General features: G+C 28.7%; 1 protein-coding gene across 5 annotated transcripts in view; it reads left to right on the top strand.

The window, feature by feature from the left end:
- Window positions 1–4729: 4729 nt before the first annotated feature.
- LOC107447897 (uncharacterized) overlaps window positions 4730–26102 on the top strand; it is a 46803-nt gene continuing 25430 nt past the window's right edge. The window contains exons 1-6 of one of the 5 annotated variants that reach the window (XM_016062938.3): window positions 4733–5067; window positions 6596–6736; window positions 14811–14901; window positions 17619–17676; window positions 21407–21484; window positions 24765–24872. In XM_016062938.3, the coding sequence (XP_015918424.1) occupies window positions 14851–14901; window positions 17619–17676; window positions 21407–21484; window positions 24765–24872 (295 nt within the window). In that variant the 5' untranslated portion in view covers window positions 4733–5067; window positions 6596–6736; window positions 14811–14850. Of the gene's footprint in view, window positions 5068–6595; window positions 6737–7643; window positions 7692–11176; window positions 11404–14810; window positions 14902–17618; window positions 17677–21406; window positions 21485–24764; window positions 24873–26102 lie in introns of those variants that run through there. The other 4 variants (XM_043043919.2, XM_043043920.2, XM_016062937.3 and 1 more) reach the window with 4 other exon arrangements.

The raw sequence follows: 26102 nt of genomic DNA on the forward strand, positions 1-26102 counted from the left end.
TGCGGTATTCGTATCGACCAGCCATCACTGGAATCACTGGTCTAAATCACGGGTCCGAATCAATCATATCGCAATTTGAATACCTTGATTCGAATCAGTGATCTTAATTTACTTGACTTAAATCAAAGAGCCGAATCACATTCGAATAACTGATCCAAATAACTTTAATCGAATCCCATATCCCAATTAATTTATTCGAATATCATTTGAATCATTTGAATCAAATCACTAATTTCAGTCACTTGATTCAAATAGTTGAATAATATGATTCGATATTCTGACTTGAATCACGTGATTTGAATAACATGATTCAAATAACTTAGTTCGAATCACGTAATTCAAATCACTGATCCGTGTCTTACATTTTGATTTGATCATTCAAATCATTTCAGTCCAATTATCCGAATCACGTGATCCGAAGCACTGATATGAATCACTTGATTTAAATCAGGTACCTAAATAACCTAGTTCAAATCAGTCATCCATATAACTTGATTCGAATAGTAATTCAAATAATTTGATTCGCTTGACTGATTAGAATCACAATTTTTATCATTGTTTTAAATCAGTGATTCATATCAAATAGTTTAAATAATACTCGAAACAAATTATTCGGATCAGTGATTCAAAAGAAGTGATTCAGATGAGTAATTCGAATCAAGTGGTTCAAGTTTAGTGATTAAAATCATATAATTCGGATCAGAGATTCTAACAAAGTGATTAAAATCCCTATTCAAATTAAGCGATTCAGATCACCAATTCAAATAATTAGAGTCGGATCACTGAATTAAGTGATTCGAACCAGTGATTATTATCAAGAAATTGAAACTGCTGATTCAACTCAAGTGATTCAAATCAGGTAAATCGGATCAGTGATTCAAATCAAGTGATTCGAATCAAGTAACTCAGATCAGTGGTTCAAATCATGTGATTCTGATTAGGGATTCAAATCAAATCAAGTGACTCTGATCAGTGATTTAAATCATATTATTCTGATTCGTGATTCGAATTAGGTGATTCAGAAAAATGATTCGAAAAAGTTTCGGATCAGCGATTTGATTCAAGTAATTTGGATCAGTGATTCAATTTAAGTGATTTGGTTCTGTGATTCGAGTCAAGTGATTCATATAACTATGAAAATTAAGTGATTCCTATCACTGATATGATTCAAGCTATTTTTATTAGTGAGTGAGTTAAATGATTTGAATCATGTGAATCGAATCAAAAGTGATCATGTGAATCAAATCACTATTCGAATTAGTGATTCAGATCAATTGATTCAGTTCTGTGATTCGTATTATGCGAATCAGATCAGTGATTCGAATTTAGTGATTAAAATCAGTAATTCGAATCGAGTATATTTTGTAGCTAATATATAATTACTTATACATGTTGTTAATTTCTCTAAATATTTTTAAATGTGTTGGTTTTTAAGAAACTACGAAGAAATTCCTTTTTTTACTTTCATTCATTCTTTTTTTTTTTATTTGTGAATTTAACGAAATTTTGGAAGGAAAAATCTTAATAATAAATGTGTAAGAATCTCTTGAGTTTTACAAGTAATTTTTAACTATTTATGATATAGCATCACTATGAAGCAAAAGTAACTAAAATTTAAGAAATTATGGTTCACAATAATTTAAATCTATTCCGATAAAATCAACTGATTCGAATGAAATAATTGCGACTCGAATCAGAAATCAGTCGCAAGTTGGTGATTCGAATCCCCGAATCAGTACCCTTCTGTAATATTTATTGTTAATGTAAAGTTGCGCTAAAGTCGATTAATATTATTTACTCATTTTTTAAATACATTTATGTAAAAAGTAACATACTCATCAGATTTCAATGATACTTTAGTTATTTTAAATCATCTAATCAGTTTTATGTAAAAATATTTTCTTCTGAAAAGATCATCTAATTCAAAGCTTCTAAAGATATCTAATATGAAAATTTTAGTTTCAATTGCTTGTTGAGTCATGAGGTTTTCATGGTTTCTCACCCAGGAACAATGTTATCATGGGGCACATTAGAACCCATAATCCTCATAGAACAATCCCTGACGTCTGTAAGCTACTTGAACATAGTTCACCCATTCATGGCAACAGTTTTTCCTGCGGGGGATGGTGTTTACCAACAGGATAATGCAACATGCCATAAGGGTAAAATCGTCATGGATTGGTTCGAGGAGCATTCCATTGACTTTCAAGTCAGGTCTTGGCCCCCAAATTCACTTGACCTTAATCCAATAGAGCATTTGTGGTCCTACTTGGAAAACCAAATTCGCTGCCACGCTACCCCCTCGCAATGATAGAGAATTGCAGGACCAGTTGGTGAGCGCTTGGTACCAGATATCTCAGACTACCTATCAGCATCTTGTGGAATCAATGCCACGACGGGTGCTAGCAGTTTTGAGGGCTAAAGGTGGTTCTACATGTTATTAGCAGAGTGGTCATAATGTAATGGCTCTTCGGTGTATATATAAAGTATTCAAATTACAAAAAATGAACAATGAAAACTTCTTTATATCTACATCCTACTTACCGTAAATTCATTATTCAAGTAATGTTTAATTTCAGAGGAGTTTTGTCCCCCAAATCCTCCCCATAACCACGCCACTGAGATCCCATCTCCCATCTGAGATGAAATCTCCTTAGTGGTAGACGGAACATGGGTTAAAGTGCCTTTGCCGTCAGTCTAACATTGGAAGGTTTTCTTGGTTTTTCTCGCCCTGCAAAGCAAACGCGAGTTAGTTCCATCAGAAAGTCCTCCACAAAGGCAAAATTTCTCTCAATGCTTGATCCAGGAGATCCCTAGTTCTCTGGATTGCGTTCAAAATTACAAACCTACGGCGTTGAACATTAGTAGACGTAAACTCAAAAATTTGGTTTGCAGTTCAAAGACGGTCATAAAATGAAATAAAATAGGGTATTCGGATTTAAAATTCCGTATAAAATTACAGTAAATAATACGAAAATAGTTATTTTTTTTAACAAAAAGTAAATGTAAAATATTTTACTTTTTTGCACTATATTAAGTTTTATTTGTTTTAAATTAAACTATTCATTTGTTAGTCATTAGTTAATAATATTGGTCAATGTTAAACTCTTTCATTTCATCTAGTTTTTTCTTCCTTCTTCTTGTGCCCCGCAAGAATTATGTTTCTTTTTGTCGAAATCACAGTCTTGCTGAAGCATCAACAGAAGTCATCAAAGATTAAAAATAAATTTAATTAACAACTTCAGAGCTGCTTTTGGGGAATGCTACCTGTGCGAATTTTTATTTTGAAATTTTCTCAATCAAAGATAAGGACTAATACTGAAGAATTAGTCCTTAACATTTATTTTATGTAAAATTTATGAAAGCAGTTTCGCTTTTAATTGAAAAACATCTAATTTTTTATTTTAAAAAAAATACCTATTTGAAACACAAAATGCAGTGTTTCAAATAAATGTCAGTTTATGGATTTTTAAATTGTAAGGAGTTATTTGAATTTAAAATTTATTTCTCCATTCCAAGTATATCTCGAGCCCCAACTGATAAACTGCTATGCCGTAAATCAAAGCTGGCATACTCCCATCTATAGACAATAACTTTTTTTTAAATAAATTAAATGCAAATGTTTCCTTTCTTTTACTGAAAACCATCTTCAAGTTTCATAGCAGTCTGAAGATTCGATTTACAATTTTAAAAATTTAAAAGCCTTATTATTTTTAAATAAATAATAATTAAAATATCAAAAAGTTAAAAATAAAAAAAAATGTATGGTCAATAAACAATAAAATCCTAAGTTAACTAAATAAATGAACTTGGTGTGGGAAATACAATATTGTAATTTAAACATATCACACATGTAAAGGAAAAAATTAGCGAAAAACGGTTTGACCATGCAAGTTTTTTATTTTCTTCATCTTAGGGCATTTATTGATCTGATGTTCACCAGATTGTAACGCAGTATCTAGCAGACGTGTTGTTTCTGTCTGTGATTTAGAAGTAAAATCAAGAAAGACTCACATCTGTTATAATTTTCATTCAGAAAAGACTAAATCAAGAATTTTGGCAGATATCCTTGTTAAATAGGAAATTGAAAAAAGACACCGGTTTAAAAATAAATAAATCAGAAATTATTAAGACCAAGGGAAAAAAATGATTGAATTGTCTCCAAATAGTTTAAATTACTGAATCAAACTAAATTAATTTAATCAATTTTATTTCAGATTTGTAATTTTTCATCAGTAAATAGCTACTTGATACTTCTTTAAACTCAATAATCACTTGTAATATTTTTAGACATAAAGTTATTGCTGTGTATGTTTAAATACTATTCCCTCAGAACAGAGTGAGTACAACTACTCTAAAGTATGAAGGTTTGCCCAGTTCACACTTTTAAAAAATCTTTTATAAAACGCAGTTTCTAATTTCAAGAAGTTTATTGTTTAATTAAAAAATAATGGCGTCAACTGAAAATATAATAGAACAAATATTATAAGTATTAAATAATTACAACTTAGAAATTATATTATGTCAAATAAATTTATTTAATAGAAATTATGATGTGGTAGAGAAAAACTGAGTCTACTATGTTTTTCCTAACCAAAATCATTAGCTGATTTACTAAACACATTTACTCAGTACTTGGCGAGATAATAGACTTGGCGCTCCAAAATTTCAGATGCCCCGCAATTTTGTAGGGTTAGTGTGATAGAGCTGCGGCGGCTGCTAAAATACTTGAAAAAAACTTGTAGAGTAGAGAACTGTCAAAAGTTGAACGAAAATAGAAAGTTGAAGAATTTGATGTATATGGTTTTTCAACTCTATTACGAATTAAAAAGTTGAAACAGTTTTAAGTTCATAAATTCAACACAATTTGATATTGTATTGAAGTATACCCAAACTTAAACGTTGAAAAGATTTAGTGCGTCTATTTCGCACAATTTCTGTGATAACACTGAATCTTTCGAAACGTCAACAATCAATAGAATTCTACACATTTTGAATTTCTTTAGAACACAGATATTCGAAGCAAAGCGTCCGATTCTGTTCTTCATTGAAGAAATGAAACACTGAGTACGTATATCTTATATTTTCTAAGACAATGTTTTCTTGATTGTCTACTTGTTTTCTTTTTAAACATATATAAATATATATTAATTTCTTGAGAGTGGATTGAGTTTAGGACGCTTCGCGCGTATTCTGAATACTATTTTCTTTTATGATTCCTCTAGATAGTAAATGCATTGAGCATATAAGTAAGATTCGCTTTTTTCTTCTTCTTTTTATAGCCATCAAGAAACAAAACTTCTTTTAAATTACTAATTTTAAATTCAATCCAGAGTTCTGTTCTGATTCGAAATGGTTAAAATTTAGTCTTAATAAGCATCATATAATACTGCGTAATATCTATGTAGATTCTTCAAATTTAGAATTCTGTGACCTGGTCTACATTTTTTAAAAAGAGAAGCCACGTATATATTAGCGAGAAAGAGGCTATCTTTTTTCAAAAGTTTTTATTCTTTATTTTTTCACTTCGCGCGTATTCTGAATACTATTTTCTTCTATGATTCATCTAGATAGTAAATGCATTGAGCATATAAGTAAGATTAGCTTTATTCTTCTTCTTTTTATAGTCATCAAGAAACAAAGCTTCTTTTAAATTACTAATTTTAAATTCAAACCAGTGTTCTCTTCTGATTTCTGAAATGGTTTAAAATTTAGTCTTAATAAGCATCATATAATACTGCGTAATACCTATGTAGATTCTTCAAATTTAGAATTCTGTGTCCTGGTCTACATTTTTTAAAAAGAGAACCCACATATATATTAGCGAGAAAGAGGCTATATTTTTTCGAAAATTTTTATTCTTTATTTTTTCACTTGCCCACTTCTATTAAATAAAATTAAAGTTTAATTCTTCTCAAAAATAAGATTAAAATAAAACTTCATTGTAAACAACATCACTGCACCCTAGAACAAGTTTTGGCTCCGTTAATTCCGTTTACCCAGAATGTGGTTTCTGACATTATAAGCAATTACTGCCACTCTTTAATTAACATTAAGTTTCGTTTTAAGCTAATTTTGAGTTATGGTTTTAAAAAAATTCATGATGATTCCGATCATACTGATTTGATTTTCAAGAGTTTTAAGTTATAGACTATTCAAAATAATCGAGATTATGTGATTACCCTACACATGCAGGTTGCACTCAGCATATCAAAGGATATTTGGCAGAAGAAATGAAAACTGTTTCACAGCTTTTATCAACTTATGGATGCAAAATTCCACAGCTTCAAATCATATAGTTTGAAAGGGATAATTTTTCTTAGCAAATAAGATTGAAATCAGAAATTTAAATTTGAGCAAATAAATTTGTTTCATTAAAATAGATTAAATTTATAATTCATGCTTGATATAGTTCTTTTAATTTCATTAATGGCTATAAAAGTTAATATAAAGCAATATATATCTTGGCAATTACTTTTAAAATTCTATCAACTTTTACTTCAAATTTGGTTTTTTACTTCAAAAGCCATTACTCTTTTAAGGGAAAATATTTGCCCAGAATAAGTTGTTTATGTTTTCTTATTTTACATTGTAGGTATGTAGCGACTTTACCTAAATACTTCCTGGCTCTTTCTACACTTCTGATTTCCTTTTGCATGACAGACTATTGTTCTTCTACTATCTCATATAAATTTATCTTAGGTCTCTTATATTGGTTTGAATGTATTTTTAATAAGTAAGTTTTTCTTAGTATTTTGGTTGTTAAAGTGATCAGAAGTATAATTATATTGTGCTCTAAATTATGAATACAACTACATTATGTGATTATCAATCATTGCAACCTTTTCAATATCGGATAATATATCAATGAAGTATCTATCAATGAAATATTTATCAGTCATAACAAGCAAATTTTAACGCCAAAAGGGATAACATAATATCTGTGTTTCTTTTCAGTTTAATTTTATAAAAAATTAAAATTATTTTTGTTATTTTTAATCACAACCTTTACTGAAAAACATTTCAAAAAATAGCACTGTACAACTAAATTGTTTCCCCTTGAAACTGGATAATTTTCGATATGGTGCAATCTAATATTTACACACAGAATCTGCATATATTACTTTTGCTCGTGAAGTATTGTAAATATTTTGCTTTGAAAGTACAAAAGAGGACATTTTCTATTCGAACCTAATAATGATGTAATCAAAATATAATTCATTTAGCTGTAAAAAAATTAAATTGGGGGAAAATGTCTTTCAGAATGCAGCCTAACAAAAGAATAAAAAAAAAAAAATTACAAACTTCTATTTTTTATTTATTTTAGGTAATTAAAATATACCAATATCTAACTTCCCTCACTTGTCCCCAATGTTGATTTAAAAAAAGAAAAAATTGTTTCTGAAATAAAAGAAAATAAATTTAGAAATTCACTTTTTTTATTTCAGAATATATTGAAATGTAGAATTCCGAAAATCAATTTTAAATTTCATTTCTGATAAAAATATTACCACAGCACTATTTTAAACTTTTGCATCATTCACTCACAACAATGTTATTACCACCTGCAATCTTCTTAAAATAAAAATATTTTAATAAAAACTTTATCAATTAACAAATGGCATCATAAAACAAAATTACAGTATGTTTTCATCTTCAACTTAAGAAGCTCTGCTGTGGAATCAAACCAGGTAAAATTTTTTACATTTGTTATTCTCTCATGTCTCTTTTTAAAGTAAAATAAAGTGCAAGTTCATTGAGAAAGTGGATAATTACATGTTGCTTTCTTGTATTAATATAATTGTATGTGATTGATTTCAGAAATCAATAAGCCTAACTGTTATTTTTGAATTTTATTAGATTTGTCAGTCCCCCACATAATTTCATCATTGAGCATTTTCTTGTTGATATTGCTATGCATTTTTGCTTTGTTTTTTCGAAATTCTGATGTCTTTCATTGCTCAGTTATTATTTATATTCTCATGAATTTTTTTGGTATACCAATATTATTATGGCACGCAAAATTCTTATTGCGGATTCAAGAAATCCTTCTTTGACAAGCTTGTTTTGCACCAATACTCTCGTTTAATCCATGCAGTATTTCAATCATTCTTTCGACAGTTATTGCTGAGAATTTTCATATTTTTGAAAAACGAAAGCAAACTCCAATCAATTATTTACTTTTAATGTGATGATTTCATAGTTTTTTCCCATTTATATTGGGCACTTAAATAATCACTTTACGCCAATACTATCGCAAATCCATGTAGTGTTTTGACTTTATTTTCCGCAGTTATTGATATTGATTTTTCTCATGGTTTATTAATATCCCAATATATTTTCAATAAAGTAAAATAAAGTACAAGTTCATTGAGAAAGTGGATAATTACATGTTGCTTTCTTGTATTAATATAATTGTATGTGATTGATTTCAGAAATCAATAAGGCCTAACTGTTCTTTTTAAATTTTATTAGATTTGTCAGTCCCCCACATAATTTCATCATTGATCATTTTCTTGTTGATATTGCTATGCATTTTTGCTTTGTTTTTTCGAAATTCTGATGTCTTTCATTGCTCAGTTATTATTTATATTCTCATGAATTTTTTTGGTATACCAATATTATTATGGCACGCAAAATTCTTATTGCGGATTCAAGAAATCCTTTTTTGACAAGCTCGTTTTGCACCAATACTCTCGTTTAATCCATGCAGTATTTCAATCATTCTTTCGACAGTTATTGCTGAGAATTTTCATATTTTTGAAAAACGAAAACAAACTCCAATCAATTATTTACTTTTAATCTGATGATTTCATAGTTTTTTCCCATTTATATTGGGCACTTAAATAATCACTTTACGCCAATACTATCGCAAATCCATGTAGTGTTTTGACTTTATTTTCCGCAGTTATTGATATTGATTTTTCTCATGGTTTATTAATATCCCAATATATTTTCAATAAAGTAAAATGAAGTACAAGTTCATTGAGAAAGTGGATAATTACATGTTGCTTTCTTGTATTAATATAATTGTATGTGATTGATTTCAGAAATCAATAAGGCCTAACTGTTCTTTTTAAATTTTATTAGATTTGTCACTCCCCCACATAATTTCATCATTGATCATTTTTTTGTTGATATTGCTATGCATTTTTGCTTTGTTTTTTTTTTTCAAAATTCTGATGTCTTTCATTGCTCAGTTATTATTTATATTCTCATGAATTTTTTTGGTATACCAATATTATTATGGCACGCAAAATTCTTATTGCGGATTCAAGAAATCCTTCTTTGACAAGCTCGTTTTGCACCAATACTCTCGTTTAATCCATGCAGTATTTCAATCATTCTTTCGACAGTTATTGCTGAGAATTTTCATATTTTTGAAAAACGAAAACAAACTCCAATCAATTATTTACTTTTAATCTGATGATTTCATAGTTTTTTCCCATTTATATTGGGCACTTAAATAATCACTTTACGCCAATACTATCGCAAATCCATGTAGTGTTTTGACTTTATTTTCCGCAGTTATTGATATTGATTTTTCTCATGGTTTATTAATATCCCAATATATTTTCAATAAAGTAAAATAAAGTACAAGTTCATTGAGAAAGTGGATAATTACATGTTGCTTTCTTGTATTAATATAATTGTATGTGATTGATTTCAGAAATCAATAAGGCCTAACTGTTATTTTTAAATTTTATTAGATTTGTCAGTCCCCCACATAATTTATCATTGATAATTTTTTTGTTGATATTGCTATGAATTTTTGCTTTGTTTTTTCGAAATTCTGATGTCTTTCATTGCTCAGTTATTATTTATATTCTCATGAATTTTTTTGGTATATCAATATTATTATGGCACGCAAAATTCTAATTGCGGTTTCAAGAAATCCTTCTTTGACAAGCTCGTTTTGCACCAATACTCTCGTTTAATCCATGCAGTATTTCAATTGTTCTTTCGACAGTTATTCCTAAGAATTTTCACATTTTTGAAAAACGAAAACAAACTCATCAATTATTTACTTTTAATGTGATGATTTATAGTTTTTTCGTGTTTTGACTTTATTTTCCACAGTTATTGATATTGATTTTTCTCATGGTTTATTAATATTCCGATATATTTTCATTAAAGTGAAGTACAAGTTCATTGAGAAAGTGGATAATTACATGTTGCTTTCTTGTATTAATATAATTGTATGTGATTGATTTCAGAAATCAATAAGGCCTAACTGTTATTTTTAAATTTTATTGGATTTGTCATTCCCTCACATAATTTCATCGTTGATAATGCTATGAATTTTAGTTTTTTTTTTCTTTGAAATTCTGATGTCTTTCATTGCTCTGTTATTATTTATATTCTCGTGAATTTTTTGGTATACCAATATTATTATGGCACGCAAAATTCTAATTACGGATTCAAGAAATCATTCTTTTGCACCAATACTCTCGTTTAATCCATGCAGTATTTCAATCATTCTTTCGACAGTTATTGCTGAGAATTTTCACATTTTTGAAAAACAAACTCATATCAATTATTTACTTTTAATGTGATGATTTCATAGTTTTTTTCCCATTTATATTGGGCACTTAAATAATCATTTTGCGCCAAACTATTGCAAATCCTTGTAGTGTTTTCACTTTATTTTCTGTAGTTATTGATATTGATTTTTCGCATGGTTTATTAATGTCCCGATATTTTTTTGACAATGTGGGAAATTTAAATCGTGCTTATGAATATTTAATTTTCAAAGCAATGATTCTAATGTTTTTTCTTGGGGGAGGAGGCATTTATTTCCACACAGTTTTTAAAATTCCATATTTTTAATATGATATTATTTACTACCACAACGAAATCTCGAAGCAAAACACTTATTTACTGCCCCCCTTTTTGAAGAGTCCGATTCGCCAGATTTTGCCGTTTATTTTTTTCCTGGTAATTACTGCTACGGATTTCATGATTTTCAATTAGTATTTTTTATGTGATGTTGATTTACGAAATGCGAAAAAAGATATAATTGGTGTGTTTTCCTCTTACAAAATGTGAGAATATTGCTCATGATATTAGAATAAAAAAAAATATTACATATTCATTTTAAAAAAATTATATGTAAATTTTTTTTATTATCCTAATAGTGTTTCTGTTAGCACAACTTTTTTATTACTTTAAATTTAATTAGTAACATGTGTATTTGTTATTAAAAATATCTTGCAGAAGGATATTAGTGCTAGAGAGGTTTGTCGCAGAAAGCCCAAAGAAATTCTGCCGCAGGGATTAGGTCATCATTGCTTCAAATAGTTTATGATGCATACACTTCTTACTTTCATAACAGAAAAACTATTGAGTCAAAAAATATCATACATACTTATAGAATTGTTTAAGGACCATTCTGAGTTGAAGGTGCTGTATTTAATTTAGATTAAATTTAATTTTATAAAAGTTTTAGGGGTCCCTAGAAAATTTATTTTTCTCTCAAAACCTTTACGTCTTCTACCTTGTGTACCAGAGTTATTTATTGGCTAATGATAATAATTATATTTGCATTAATGAAATATTGCAAAAGAGTCTATTAAATGTAGAAAAGAGAAAATCATTAAGAACTCAGGCCCTGAATTTTATAGCAAAATTATTTTTGATAAGTTAAAACGACAAATATGTATAATTTTGATACAAAAGGTGATGAAGGGAAAAAGATGGTATATTTTTATGGCCTGACCAAAGAAATATAATGGTTAGATGCCAGTTATGCCTGCAATATTAACCCAGGATTACTAATTTGTTTCCAGATAAAAAAAATCAAGAAATGTGGCTGATACACCTGTGCATATTAACCACGTAAAATAATAATGAAGAGAAAAAAATGAGCTTTTTTTTTTGGATGCAATCTCAGACCACTAAGCAAAAGTAAATGAAAAATCAATATGAGTTATTCACCCTCAAAAGATCCACGTTCCATCAGATAATGCTTTTCCATTTTTGCCAATAATGAAAGTGATAGGTCAATATAGTAAATGTTACCAACAAAAAGTCAGACTAGACACAGTTAAAAATCAAGAACTATTAATTACTATTTAATTTACTAGATCGCATTCAAACAGTAGAGACCAATCTGAGCTAGGGGGATCAGGTGATATCATCCAGATGCCATCAGAAGCTGGGACATATGACTGGATCTATGCAATAACTGATATTGTCTTGAAATAAAAAGGAAACACAAACACTCATATAGACCCGTGAGAAAAGTTCCAAAGCAACGCTCCAAAACAGTGTCCACAAAGAGGGTGTCATAATCGGAACAAATATTCCAAAACTTTTAAAATTTAGAAAAGATCATGCCTTTAAAAATTTTATTATTTAGATAATTGTAAATGGAAATATATCAGTTGTATATATGCCCCATATGTCATAAAGTAGTCAGGCTATATATTAAAAATGACAACTGAAGACGAGCATTTTAACTTCATATAGTTTTAAGTAATTAATCTCTTCCAAATGATTATATTTTTTTCAAATATTCAGCAGATTATTTTATGGTTATAAATTTCTAAATTTCCTGATTTGCAAAGTTATTTGATGCATGTTATTGTGTAGTTTAAATGTTACCTCAGATCAAAATTTGTATTGATTACGTAATATTTTTTTCAGCATAATTTTTAATATATATTTAAAATAATTCATATGTTTTTAATTTTATTACTAGTTTTATTTCATGGATTTAAAATTCTTTTCGTTATCTTCATATCTAGATATTGCATATTATTTTGCCAGTTCATCTCTAAACTATTTTTATTTTTGGGCAAAATCTTATCTCGATAATTAATATTAAAATCTATAATAATTTAATGAATTATATTCTTCTTTAAATTTTATATTTCTTTCAAGTATTGATCGTTTTTCTTTCTTTTAAAAAACTAAATAAAAGTTAGTTAAACCATTTAGAATCTTCTTACTTACACTATTCATTTGAATCATTGTAGCCGCAATCTGTATTATCCACGATTTTTTTTTTCGAGCGAAAAATTATTTAAGTGCTGCAATGACTGTTAATAATAATTTGAGAAATATCTTTAGTATCTTCTATAGAAGATATTAACTCAGGAAAATTTAATTTTCATTTTATTAATAAGCATTTATTCGATATAAATTAATTATAGTTACATGTAGTAAAAGAATTGATCTCAATGAACATAAAAAAAAAAGCAACCGAACATCAAAGGTGTTATTTAATTTTCACTTTATTAATAAGCACTTATAAAATATAAATTAGTTATAGTTACATCAAGTAAAAAAAATGACCTCATTGAACATCAAAAGTGTTATTTTTGAAAACATAAATAAATAAAAAATCTCCTTCGCATCCGTGGTTGCTCAAACCAGAGAAATCTTCAGGTTAAAAATACAAAAAAAAGAATCGAAATTCAAAACAATTAAAATTCAGAAACAGAAATAAAAAAAAATACTGACTAAGAAAGCGAAGTAAATAAGCACACACTACTGTGCGTCCGTGGTTACTCTAACCGAGAATATCTTCAGGTTAAGGTTATTTAACTCTGGGTTAGAGTAACTCGTAGTTACGTACACGGTGAAATGAAATTTTAGACTCTAACCTAGAGTTGCTCTCATAAAACCTGTTTTAAATTCTGACCGAGGGTTAGGGTCAATGGTGAATACGGATGTTAGTGTTTGCTTTTTAACTGTTTGTTTTTATTAACTATTGTTTCTTGTTGCTTTTTAACTATTTGTTTTTGTTAATAAAGGTTAGTATTAGAATGCAAAATAATATGTTTTAAATATCTTGCAGGTTATAAGAAATATGTCCCCCAGTTACCAAGTTTAGCAATTAATGGTTTTTTTACATATTTTTTTTTAAAGCTCCTAAAATTGTTTCCTAATTCTTGTGAAACTAAGAAACTTAATGACTATCTAGTTTATAAACTATCAAAGTATAAATGGTTTCTTCATCTTTTACTTATTTTTATGTATTGAATTTTAATTAAAAACTTAAAAAATATTTTTCATAAATTTTCCTATTTTATTTAAAAAAACATAAAATTTTTAAAAAAAACGACGGAACAAACATACAGAAAACATTTGAGTGTTACATTAAAAATCAAAAGCTGTTAAGTAAACCAAAACAAAGTAAGAAAAGTGTATATATTCCCTTTTTTTTAATTTCTTTACCTCTAATTTTTTAAATCTGGTTTTGCTTTAAAATTTTTCGTTCCAAAACTAAGCTTTTGTAATGATACAATTTTAAAACTATGGGAAAGAGAACAAACTTTAATTAATAAAATTTTTTATTTAAGAGTTATGCTTCATGCCCTAGTGAAATGTTATTGTTCTCAGTTTATATCATGTTTTACTTTAAATCATGTTTTTTTTCCAGCATATTTTAAGTTTTATTACTTTCATTTAAAACTAAATTTTTCATACAAAATTCGGATTGTACTTATTTAACTATTTTTCAAAAAATTCAAATGTTTTTACTCTTTTACCTAACTCTTTGACATTTGTAGTATAAAATGTATCCATTTAATTTCTCTTGGTTATAGTAAACTAAGAAGATTTTTTTTTTTCGTTGATATTGTTTGAAAATTTATATAGCAATCTTATTTCTTTAACTTCCAGTTGACTATTCAATTACATACTGAATCTAGACAAAAAAGTTTCATGTCAGTTTCAAAAGATTAATTTTTGAGACTGATTTTTTATAATACCGTGATCCCAAACTGGTTATAAAAAGTTAAATAATTTCTTAACAAATATTTTTTACTATTTTTCTTTTAATGTATCTTTTGTTCTTATAGATACATTTGAACTTTTAATTTGTTGGTGAAGAACCTGAGAATGAATATGGAAAGAAACCTTAAAGTCCGTAACCGCTCTCCAGAACCTAGGGTATTTTCATATTTACTTATTTTCATATTTACTTCTTTTTAAATTTGAAACATTTGCTTCTTGTTTCAAAAGATATGTTTAAAATGTGAAGACCTTGGGGTAAAAGGTAACCCACATTTTTGTTGTTTAAAAATGAGCAGATTTTCCTGTCACGGATACTGTGCAAATACAAAAGTGAACTAGTATTCTGTTTCTTTCTCTAGATAGATGCAAAAATTTAGGCTGAATGATAGCTCTTGATAAAAATGTTTAAAGTAAGGGTCTGAAATCTTTATAAGATGTATCCCATTTAACCTTTTACGTTTTCATATAAAATTTGTTATACCGTACACCAAAAAAAACCCGATTTACTTCCTCTGAATATTATTTTTTTGAAGGATTTCTGACCACCGAAATATTGGATAGTCGCAATCTGGGAAATATAGCCCCAATAGTTTGATCAAACGATCGCTCCTATGTTTAGACCTCCTTAATGTTAATTTTACTTGCATATTTTGCCAGATGTAATGAACTTTTAAATCTAATTGAAAACTTTTTGCAACCAATTATAAAATTCGTTTATACAAAGATAATTCCATGCAAAAAACATTTTTTAGTAAATATTTATTGTTTTACTTAATAATGGTAGAAAAAAAAGTTTAGTTGTAAGTTGAAACAGTTTTTTTCATCATTTTAAAGAATGTACTTTTACATGGCAAAATTGGTTGAATAGTTCCTGAGAAATTGAATAGATATTTAAAATTCGATTTCTCAGGAACTTTTCAACCGATTTTGATCTTTTCAACCGATTCTGAATTTTGCCATGCAAAATTATGTTCTTTACAATGATGCAAAAAATTTTATGCCTTACAATTCTAAATTTATTCAACCATTCTTAAATAAAATAATAAATATTTGATAAAATTTATTTTTTGCATGGAATTATCTTTGGATAAACTAGTTTTATAATTGTGTGTAAAAAGTTTTTGATTTGCTTACAATTTTCTCAGAATATAGTGAAATACTCAAAAAGTAAAATTAACATTAAGGGGTCCAAACTTTGACCTGACCAAACTATGGGGACCATGTTTCCCAGATTGCCTTCTATAATTTTGGGGGGAATCTGTCGAAAGAAAGACATGTTTATTCAGAGAAAGTACATTTTTGTGTCTAATTTCGTAACTTTAAATATTGTCTGCTCTTAATAATTAGCATATTTGAGGTCACTGCCTTGAGCCACTAAGAGTGAGTCCTAGAACGTGAAGATCTAATGATCAGATCTTGTTGAGGGTGGTCTGTTTATATTTTTGCTCACTGAAATGACCCCTGAATCTACTGACAAAATTATTTTCAGACTGTCATGTTTCAGATAAATGTAAAAAAAGGCATAAAAAACTATATCTCACTTGGCTGGACAGCAATATGTACATTCTTCCCCTCCCCCTCAGCAAATTCAAGATGGCAACTTAGCCCATTGGCCATTTAGGAAACAGCCAAAATTGGGCGAATGTTTCTTCCTAATGCACTATTTATCTATCTAATGACATGGAAAATCTGTTTTACTATGCGGAGAAGACTGCAGGTTACAATACAACTTTATACGTTCAGAACCATCCGTGGGTTAAGCATGAATATATAGACATGCACAAGTAACCATAAATGTGTGAATTAATTTTATTTATGCTATTCTTAAAGCTAATTTCGTACAGGGTCCCTTTTCACAAAGTCAGTTAATAACTTTAAAACCCACACAACATTTAATCGTTTTTTTTTATTACTATTTTAAGATGGCATCGAAAGTATTTTACACATAAGTACACTACTCTTTAATATATATTCATTGAAATCGATGAGATATAGGTTAACTGTTGGCTTATGTAAATTTTGTTGATCAATGTTTGGGAAAAGAGCCTCATTTGAAAGATTTTTTAATGACCTCCATTGCAAAAGTCAACTGTAAGTGTTTTTGCCTTAATAGTGTCAATGTAGAAAAACACAAAACAGTTGTCAGTGCTATGGCTCTCTTATTTCACAAAATAATTAAATGTAAATTTATGTATTTTCTTATAATTCCAGAGGATCTTTAGTTTTGATGTTGCAAAACTTTAGGAAAAAATTTTCCATGAAAAAAATGTCTCTTGTAGCTTTACATCAGTGTTTCCCAAACTTATGACTTTTGTGTGCCCTTTCTAAATTTTTCATAACGCTGTGTACCACCAATAAAAAAATAAATGTATTTTTTACTATTAAAAAATTGCACAAAAGTTTAAAATCAGAACTGGCTGTTGGCACCACTAATTATTAACTTTTAACTCTGCAAAATATAGCCAATAGGAAAATACGCAATCGTAAATTTTCATTGTTAGCTTTGTTTTTAAATAAAACTTTTTGAAGTTTCGTTTCTTGCAAGATATTTCACGTAAGAATGCGTACCCCCGCTAAACTGTTCCTGTACCCCTGGGGGTACTTGTACCGCACTTTGGGAAACACTGCTTTACATGATCAACAATGTCAATTCAATGTCTAACCTTGCCTTTCACTTAAATGGGCTCTTGAGTTATTATTTTATTACCATTTGTAAAATCTCGTTCAATGACAGTACAAAATAGCAACTCTGCATATAATCCTAATTACATGGGGATATTTTTACTTTCTTTGTCCTTCTGAAATATGATTGTAAGTAATAAATATTAATAATTTTTTTATTAATATATCTCTAATGCGTGATTCTCTTTCAGTCAAGGAAAGATAATATCCCAGGACCCTTGCACAAGCGAGCAACTGGCAAAGAACTTAGTAAGCATTTTAAGTTATCCTTTTTAATAAATATAAGCAAAATTTATGTATATATATATATATATTTAAAATTTGAATCTGAATTTGATTTTGTTCAGTTAATGTAACATTTGATTTATTATTAAAGAATTTATTGATTCTTGTAACCTACTTTTATTATCTTGTAACTATATCCCTTTTTATATGCAAGATTTTGATGAACATTGTATATTTAAATTTTTCCTGTGAGAACTTTCAAAGCTTCTGAATTTTTTAGTTAAACAGTTTTAAATAGTCTTAATTTTTACGTTCAGCGATAATTCGAAATTATTTGTGTGTCCTTTGTGACTAGCATTATCAGAAGTGTATTGTTAACCATATTGTGCTAATTTGGTCATGTTAACCATAGATTGAAGATTATATTGCTCTGAATTATAAGAGGATGGAAAAATTCAGTTCAGTATGTAATGTTTCTCCTTACATGACATATAAATATTTAATCATAAATTTCATTGAACAATGATTAAGTTCTTAATTTTTGAGAAAAATTGATGAGAGGCTATATAGGGTGTATAAATAGCATTAAATGGGAACAAAATTGATTATATTTAATTGGAAGCCACAATGGCCTAAAGGATGGAGAACTCGCAGAGGCAACTCAGGTTCAAATCCTAGTAAAGACTGGTCAATTCAAATTCTGCTCCTAACTCACATCAAGCATGACACTGATGTCAAATATGTTGAGTGGCAGGCTGCTGAGCTTATGAGAGTTTTTAATGTTTTTCCTCTCCATGTACTGTATATGTGGATGAACTCCATGAAAAAACCCTCTATGATGGCTAATTAAACCCATGGTTTGATCTAGCAGTTTCCTTTTTTTTCAGGTTGGGTTCTAACTTACGAGGGTATGAAAATGAACATTTATACCGCCAAACATAAAAATTTGGTTGGCCATTCGAAACCAATTCTAGAATATTTGATAGACCTATATATTATTGATTTGGTAAATGAGAGTTTATGAAGCAAAGTTATCTTATTTTTTAATTCCCTTTGTAATATTTATTATAACAGTCAAACCCCGCTATAGTGAACCTTCAAGGGACCGAAATTTCGGTTCACTATAAGTGGGAGTTCACTATATCCGTTACGCGGGCAATTTTACTAATGACTCCCAAACTCCTCCCTTTTATTACACATTATTCAAATGAATGACTGAAAAATATTATGTAGTAGCAAAAAATGTGTTATTTTTTATTACTCTTCGTCCTGCGTACAAAAAAAAAAATTTGTAATCTTTAGCTGATGAGCAATCTTCAACATCAGATATGGAAATACTTCCCAACTCTCAGATAATTTTTCCTGAATTTCTGTTATTCCGCTTTTTAAACCTGTCTAACGAACACATAAAAGTAGTCTCATAAAATCGCTCAGCAAATTCATCTACACTTGTCCAGATACTGGAAGATGGTGGCGGCTTTGAATGCTTCTTCAACATCCTTGTGATCTGCTTTTCTCAACTTTTTTCTGCCATTTAAATTTTTTTCATGAGCAGAAATTGTTAATTGCCTATTTTTCCATATGTTACAAACTGTAGATTTGGATAGTTTACATTCCCCGCAAATATCAGCTTGATTACATCCATTTTCAATTTTTCTAATTATGCCCATTTATCATCAATGAAGAACATTTTACATTTACTGCCATCCATAGTTAAATTTGAGACACTTGCTTGCAGGTTTTTTTTTAACTGAACTGAGAGCAAAAAGGAGTTGAAATGAGGGCCTTATCAACACATATTAGTGTCTAACCCTTTGACCAATAATGAATAATTACTCTTTCCCTCTGACAGAAAATGCATATTGATCCCACTGACATCATCTGCCTGGGTTGGAAACATCTACTTGATTTGTTTAGGGATGAGAAAGTAAGATAAACGAAGCAAACAAGAAAAAAATGCTTATCGCTACCTTCCCCTCTATAGATGGTTTTAAAAATCAGTATATGTATTTATTTTGAAGTAGAAATTTTAAAATTATTACAAAAAAAAGAAGAAAGAAATCAGTCAATGACAGAAAAAGTTCATTATATCTAATTTCATCACTTTTTTGGTTCACTATATCCACAAAATATAACATTATACGGGTATACTAAGGCACGGGATCGAATATTTTGTTCACTATATCCGGGAGTTCACTATAAACCGTGTTCACTATAGCAGGGTTTGACTGTATTAAAAATAATTTATTCTATTTTCTGTGCATAAGAATACAATCAATATAAAAGTTGAAATTGCAATGCAAAAGTAAACATGAGAGGGACATCCTTTCAAAGTAACAGCATTTTAAAGGCATGCACTTGCTGATGATACTTCATATTTCTGATTATAATAATCAAAGTTTTCCCTAGAAATAAAAAAAAGTCTGAGTTCTTCCTCAGAGAAAAGGGCACTTTGAGTTTTGAAAGGTGACATCGTGAAAATTTGTCAAATGTGTAATATTATGTAAAAACTGAATTTGATCCTCAACAATTTTTAAATTACCCTTTTTTATTATTTAATCTGTGCATTTTCAAGAGTAATACTTATTATCAAAATAAGAGAAAAATGTGTAGTTTATAAAAAATAATTAAAGACATCCTAAGACAATCACTGTGTACAAATTTTTTCAAAAAAAGTAAACTAAAAAAATGATTAATTGATAAACAATTTGGAAGTTTTTTGTATCATTTAAACTGAAAACTATGAAACAATGAATGTTTGAAGGTGTATTTTTTTTTAAAAAAAAGCTATTTATTTATAAAATAATTTTAAAATTTCAAATTACAAATAAATTTAAAATTATAAATTAAAAAATCCAAAATATGGGGAGAAAAGTTTTTTTTTCCTCATCTTTCTTAAAACTTCTGATTTTCAATGCTTGAATTGAACCCTTATATAAAAAAATAAGCAAATATTCTGAATTCTGCTGAATTCATTAAGATAATCCCAGTATCATTGGTGCAAAGCAGGTCAGGCCTTTCCTACTCATGTACTTAAATGCACAATTTACTTGATATGCATTATACATGAGCTTTTAAGAAATGCTGGAAATCTTTTCCTTCATGGAGTTGGAGATGGTATAGCCTAACTAAACCACCAAGGATTAGATCAACACTACTTCTGGAAAATAAGTAAAATTTTTAGTGAGATATTTATTTTAGAAACCTCATTTTGGTAATTCTATATCTATAACTTAATACAAAATCTACCATGTCATTATTTGAAAAGGAGTAAAATTTTAAATTCATGATAAAAATTTAAATAATAATTTACTAAATTGCTATTTTTTGATATGAATATGCAATGTAGTTTTATCAGACTGATTTAAAGGATAAATGTTTATACCATTAAGCATAATAGTGAAGAAATTGTTCTCACATAGCTAATACTGACTCTTATCCATATACAATTCAGTAAATTGATTAGGAAAAAAGTATGTTTAAAGTTGTGCTTTAAATAAGTATAAAATGCTATTGTGGCCAAACCAAATGTAATAAAACTTATTATTAATTATTGCCTTTTGAACTGTTCTTAACTATTGCTCGTTTATTGCTTCTTAAAACTAAAATGTCTAATAAATGGTTTATAAAAAAATAATTTTAAGTGAAAATCACTGATTAGAAAAATGAATTGTTTGATTTATCATATTTGGAAAAATTATTAAAATAATTGCTTCCTAAAATTTCTTTTACTAAATAATTTTTCTCGAAACAGGTCATAAAGATAAGAGGAGCAGTGCAGAGTTAGATGTTGTAAGTAGTCTTCTGAAACTTTCATCTCCAAGAAATTCTGGTGAGCTTTTCTTTTGTTTGAACACAAACTTACATAAGTTTTAATGAATGCATTATGTAGAATCTATGAAAATGTAAACTTTTTATGTACTATTCAAAGCTTGCAATAAATTTTTAGTTAAAAAGAGGTAAAAATACATTTTATCAATTTAAGAAATTTATTATCTTTAACCATTATCTATCCACACTATCCACTGATGTGTACTCAAAATTTTTCAAAAAATTTTGTTCTGCTTGTCTCGCTTTCCAATTTGCACTACTTTTCTAATTTTATGAGACCACCTTCTTTGATGTCACAAAGATGTATGTCCAGTGTTGATAATTTTTTCAAGAAATATGACATACTCATTTTCATTTTAAACTTTTAAATCTATCAATGACATCAAAAATTTTAATTTCTTATCTTATCATTTTACTATAATAGCTCAAGGAGGGGATCTCAAATATGCTAATTAATTAGTGCAGATGATATTTCTAGTTACAAAATCTGGCACAAAATGTACTTTCTGTGAAAAGTTTTTATTTTTTGTATGGATTTCTGACCCCCAAAATATAAGGGTGACTATAATCCGGAAAGCATAGTCCTCATAGTTTGGTCTGGAGAGAGGTCCAAAGTTTGGATCCCTTGATGTTAATTTTACTTTTTAAATATTTCACCATATCTCAAAATCAATGTAATTTTTGTATCACTTTCAGGGTCTGTTATTTTTTATTTTAGCATCTTTAATTTTATTTATAATTTAACTTTGTGGTATATGATTCTTTTGTACAATTTCAATATTTTGACTTATAATCCATATAGTGATTTGTTTTCAAAAATATTAATTTAAAAATTTAGTTTTTCACTCTTCGTTGTTAAACATAATAATTTATTTTGGTCCTAATAAGTAAGTTCCAAACTTGAGTTGTATGCATATATTATGTTTTGTTCCAGAGTTATATAATTCAGATATGAAACTTTGTTTTTTACCATAAATTGAATGACTAGAAATAACAATTTTAAAACAATACAAAGTTCTTAGTTAAGTTAAGTGCATAATAATACATTTTTTTATTTTACTTTAACATTACATACTACATACATTTTTTACATACAGTAAGACCTCGATTATCCAAGCTAATTGGGACCGCTAGTACCTCGGATATTGGAAATCTCGGTTAATAGAAACCATGTATAAAAACCTTCCGTGCTTGCGAATTTAGATACTTTCAAACTAAACAACAATAGAACATATTTTAAATGATAAAAATAAACATATATGAACTTATATTTCACAGCTAAAAAGATTTAAAAAGGAAATCAACTGGTATTCAATAGGGTTACATGACCACTGTTGACAAAGCATTCGTGGATGTTGTCTTCTCACAATGTAATATTTCTTGGAAGTTGAGGGATTTTGTGGGAAAGTAGTGCCTGTAACACGGACAACGTAGAATTTTTTCCAAGTTGATTTTGGAAATGAGGAGAAAAAAAAGGTAAAAAAAAAATCAGGCTTTGTTATTGCCTCAGTTAACAGAAACCTCTGTTAATCAAAGCTCGGTTGATCGAGGTTCTACTGTACTTACATTTTTTATTATACTTTAACACTATTTCTATATTTTACTTTCTGTTTGAGTTTCCTTTATGTTTGCTATAATAGTTGTTGATTAGGTTTAATCTTCTCATAGCTCAAAGAATATCCTAACTTTCAGGAGTAAATATGGGGAATTTTGTCTTGAAGAAGTTCTTTCATTGCTACCCCCTAAGAAATATCCAACTCAGTTACTTAAGTTAATTCTTTATTTTTTTAAAAATCTCTTTCACAGTTTCCATAAGTTACTATTTATTATGCCCACTTGAATAGCAAGCATAGTGAGTGAAGTATTCTTTTTTTAGGGATTAAAAGTGTTAGATCTGTCTGGATTTTCAATTTTAGTTTATATCATATTCATAGCATTCAACCAATAATTATCTTCTTTCTAAAAACGTTATTAATGGTTCTTTTGGCACCTGAGAAACAAGATCATGACAATTTTTGCAGTTTATCTCCTAAATCACTATTTTCTATTTTTCTTGTGGCTGTTACTTTTTAGACATTATTATTAATGTGACTAAAAAATGTAACTCGTAACTCTAATTTTACCTTCATATTTAAATCTAAAAATTTCCTCTGAAAGAAATCTAATCTTGCGAATAAAGTAGTTTCTAAAACATCTTTGAGTTGTTTCAAACAGAAGTAATGTGCTTTAGAATACTTATATATATTTTTTAAATCTGCCTGCAAACGTTGATCCATTTATTCAAAAATGTCTATTTTAAATTGCACTTAAGTTTTGCATCATATCTATACATTATTTCTGAGTTATCAATTACATCCAAAAGGTCTTCATTTCAAATTATAAATTTGATGCTAAAATATCAGCTTTAATAACTACTTTTGTTTCACTTTTCCAAGTTAAATTTTTTTTTTGCCATTAAATATACAGGGTGTCTCAGTTAAGCGTTTCAGAACTTTTAAGAGGGGTGGGGGGCATCCTGACGACTCGAAATCTTATAGCTATGTGGGGTCGGAAATGCTTTCCTGAGGCGGTGACGTACACAGAAGCACCATAAAAAAAAGAGACCGTATGTGAAAAATGGCTATAATAATACATTGAAAAAATTATATGGCCTCCTCGGTCAAACGACCTATCATGTCTTGATTTCTGGAGTAATATGAAAACATTGGTTTATGACACCCCTGTTGATAATGCTGGTTGCAAGAATCACAGTAGCCTGCGAGATATGCCTGGAGTATTGCAGAATGTTCGAATGTCCATGCGCCGGAGATGTGAGGTGTACATTGTAGCCGATGGCAGAAACTTCGAACACTTACTTTGGCCCATGTACCATATAATTTTTTCAATGTATTATTGTAGCAATTTTTCACTTTACGGTCTTTTCTTTATGGTGCTTCTGTGCACGTCACCACTTCTGGGAAGCATTTCCGACCCCACATTGCTATATGATTTCGAGTCGTCAGGATGCTCCCTACTCCTCTTAGAAGTTCTGAAACGCTTAACTGAGACACCCTGTATGCTTCTCGGCTATCATTTGTAGTTGAAGGTAAACTTTTTTAAATGAAGACAGACTGTGAAATGTGAAATACATATACAATTTGTTTTAATAATTAGCATCCTTTCAAATATTGTAAATCATAATTGTTCTATTTAAATTATGTTGTTTACTAGTTGAGCAAAATCTGGTAGCAATTTATGAATGCTATTTTAAGTTTTTTTTTAATGTTTATTCTCATACTTAGGAAGGAAATCTGATATCTCTGATTTAGGAAGGAAATATGATTCAAGTACGCAATCAGATCGTAATGCTGCTTATGGCTTACTGATGCTATCTGCTTCTGGAAATAATGGTGAATATTTAAATATATTTCATGTATATATGATATGTGTTTGGCAAAAGAGTAATAATTTTTTTACATAATTTATTGCAGTTGTAGAAGCAAATAAGCTTATCCCTCATAATAATTAAAATTCATGTTTAAATGTTCAATGAAAAATATAATTGTTCAAATTTGTATGACCCATTATAGCCATCAAGAAAAAAAATAACAGAAATGTCAGTGCTTCAATCAAGGCTCAAATATTTAGTTACTGGATTTGTAGCCCACTGTATGTTAGTCACTCAAATTTTTTATGTTTTTTAAATTACAGTCATCTATCACTCATGCATTAGCCCAAGAGAATCACATAAATGAGATCCCTCTATAAAGTTTTGAAGAATGAAAATAATAAGATATGAATTAATTTAGTTTCAAATGTAATATAATCACATTTATGGTTGTTTAAGTAATTACATTAATTTGAAAGGTAAATAGTAGTAATGATGTATGTATTATTGACTGCAATCTTCAAAAGCACTTTTTTCAAGTTTTACAAATGGGAAAGTAAAGATTTCCTTCCTGAATTAAATTGTAAATAATGAATTTCAGAGCACTGTTCTAATGTTTCATAGCAATTTTACTATATTTTCCTTGTTGTTACCATGTTCTACCCAATTATCATCCATTTCATTGTAATATCTTCAATTTGCCTTCTTTTGAGTATATAAAAATTGTCATGAACTTAAACAATTTCTTTGAAAGTAATAATTTGGTTGATACTGTTTGCCAGTCTTCATTACTTACCTAAATGAATATCCTATCTTGAATAGTGAATTTCTTATGCTCCTTTGTTTGACATTTTATCCTGAAGAACATACTACGTGCATCCTATCAAGAACAGGAACTTGGTTCGTGAAGTCTTATACTAATTGGTCACTTTCTACTGCAGCAACTTTAAACCTTTTTACAATGAGCTTTGATGTAGGGAATGATACTTTAATTTTAAGGTTGCAGCTTGCTTTCGCAGTTTTATAATCATCATTGAACAGCTTGCTTTCACAGTATTATAATCATCATTGAGCAGCTTGCTTTCACAGTTTTATAATCATCATTGAGCAGCTAACCCAATTTCGGGTTTACAGCTACCAATGTTCAACTCCATAGTCATGTAATTTTGAACCCAATCAGAAAGACTAGGGAACTTCTGGATCAACTGTTGAGAGAGATGTGCCCTCATTGAGGACTTTTTGATGGAACTAA

The sequence above is a fragment of the Parasteatoda tepidariorum genome, chromosome X1 (assembly GCF_043381705.1).
Source record: "Parasteatoda tepidariorum isolate YZ-2023 chromosome X1, CAS_Ptep_4.0, whole genome shotgun sequence".
NCBI lineage: Eukaryota > Metazoa > Arthropoda > Arachnida > Araneae > Theridiidae > Parasteatoda > Parasteatoda tepidariorum.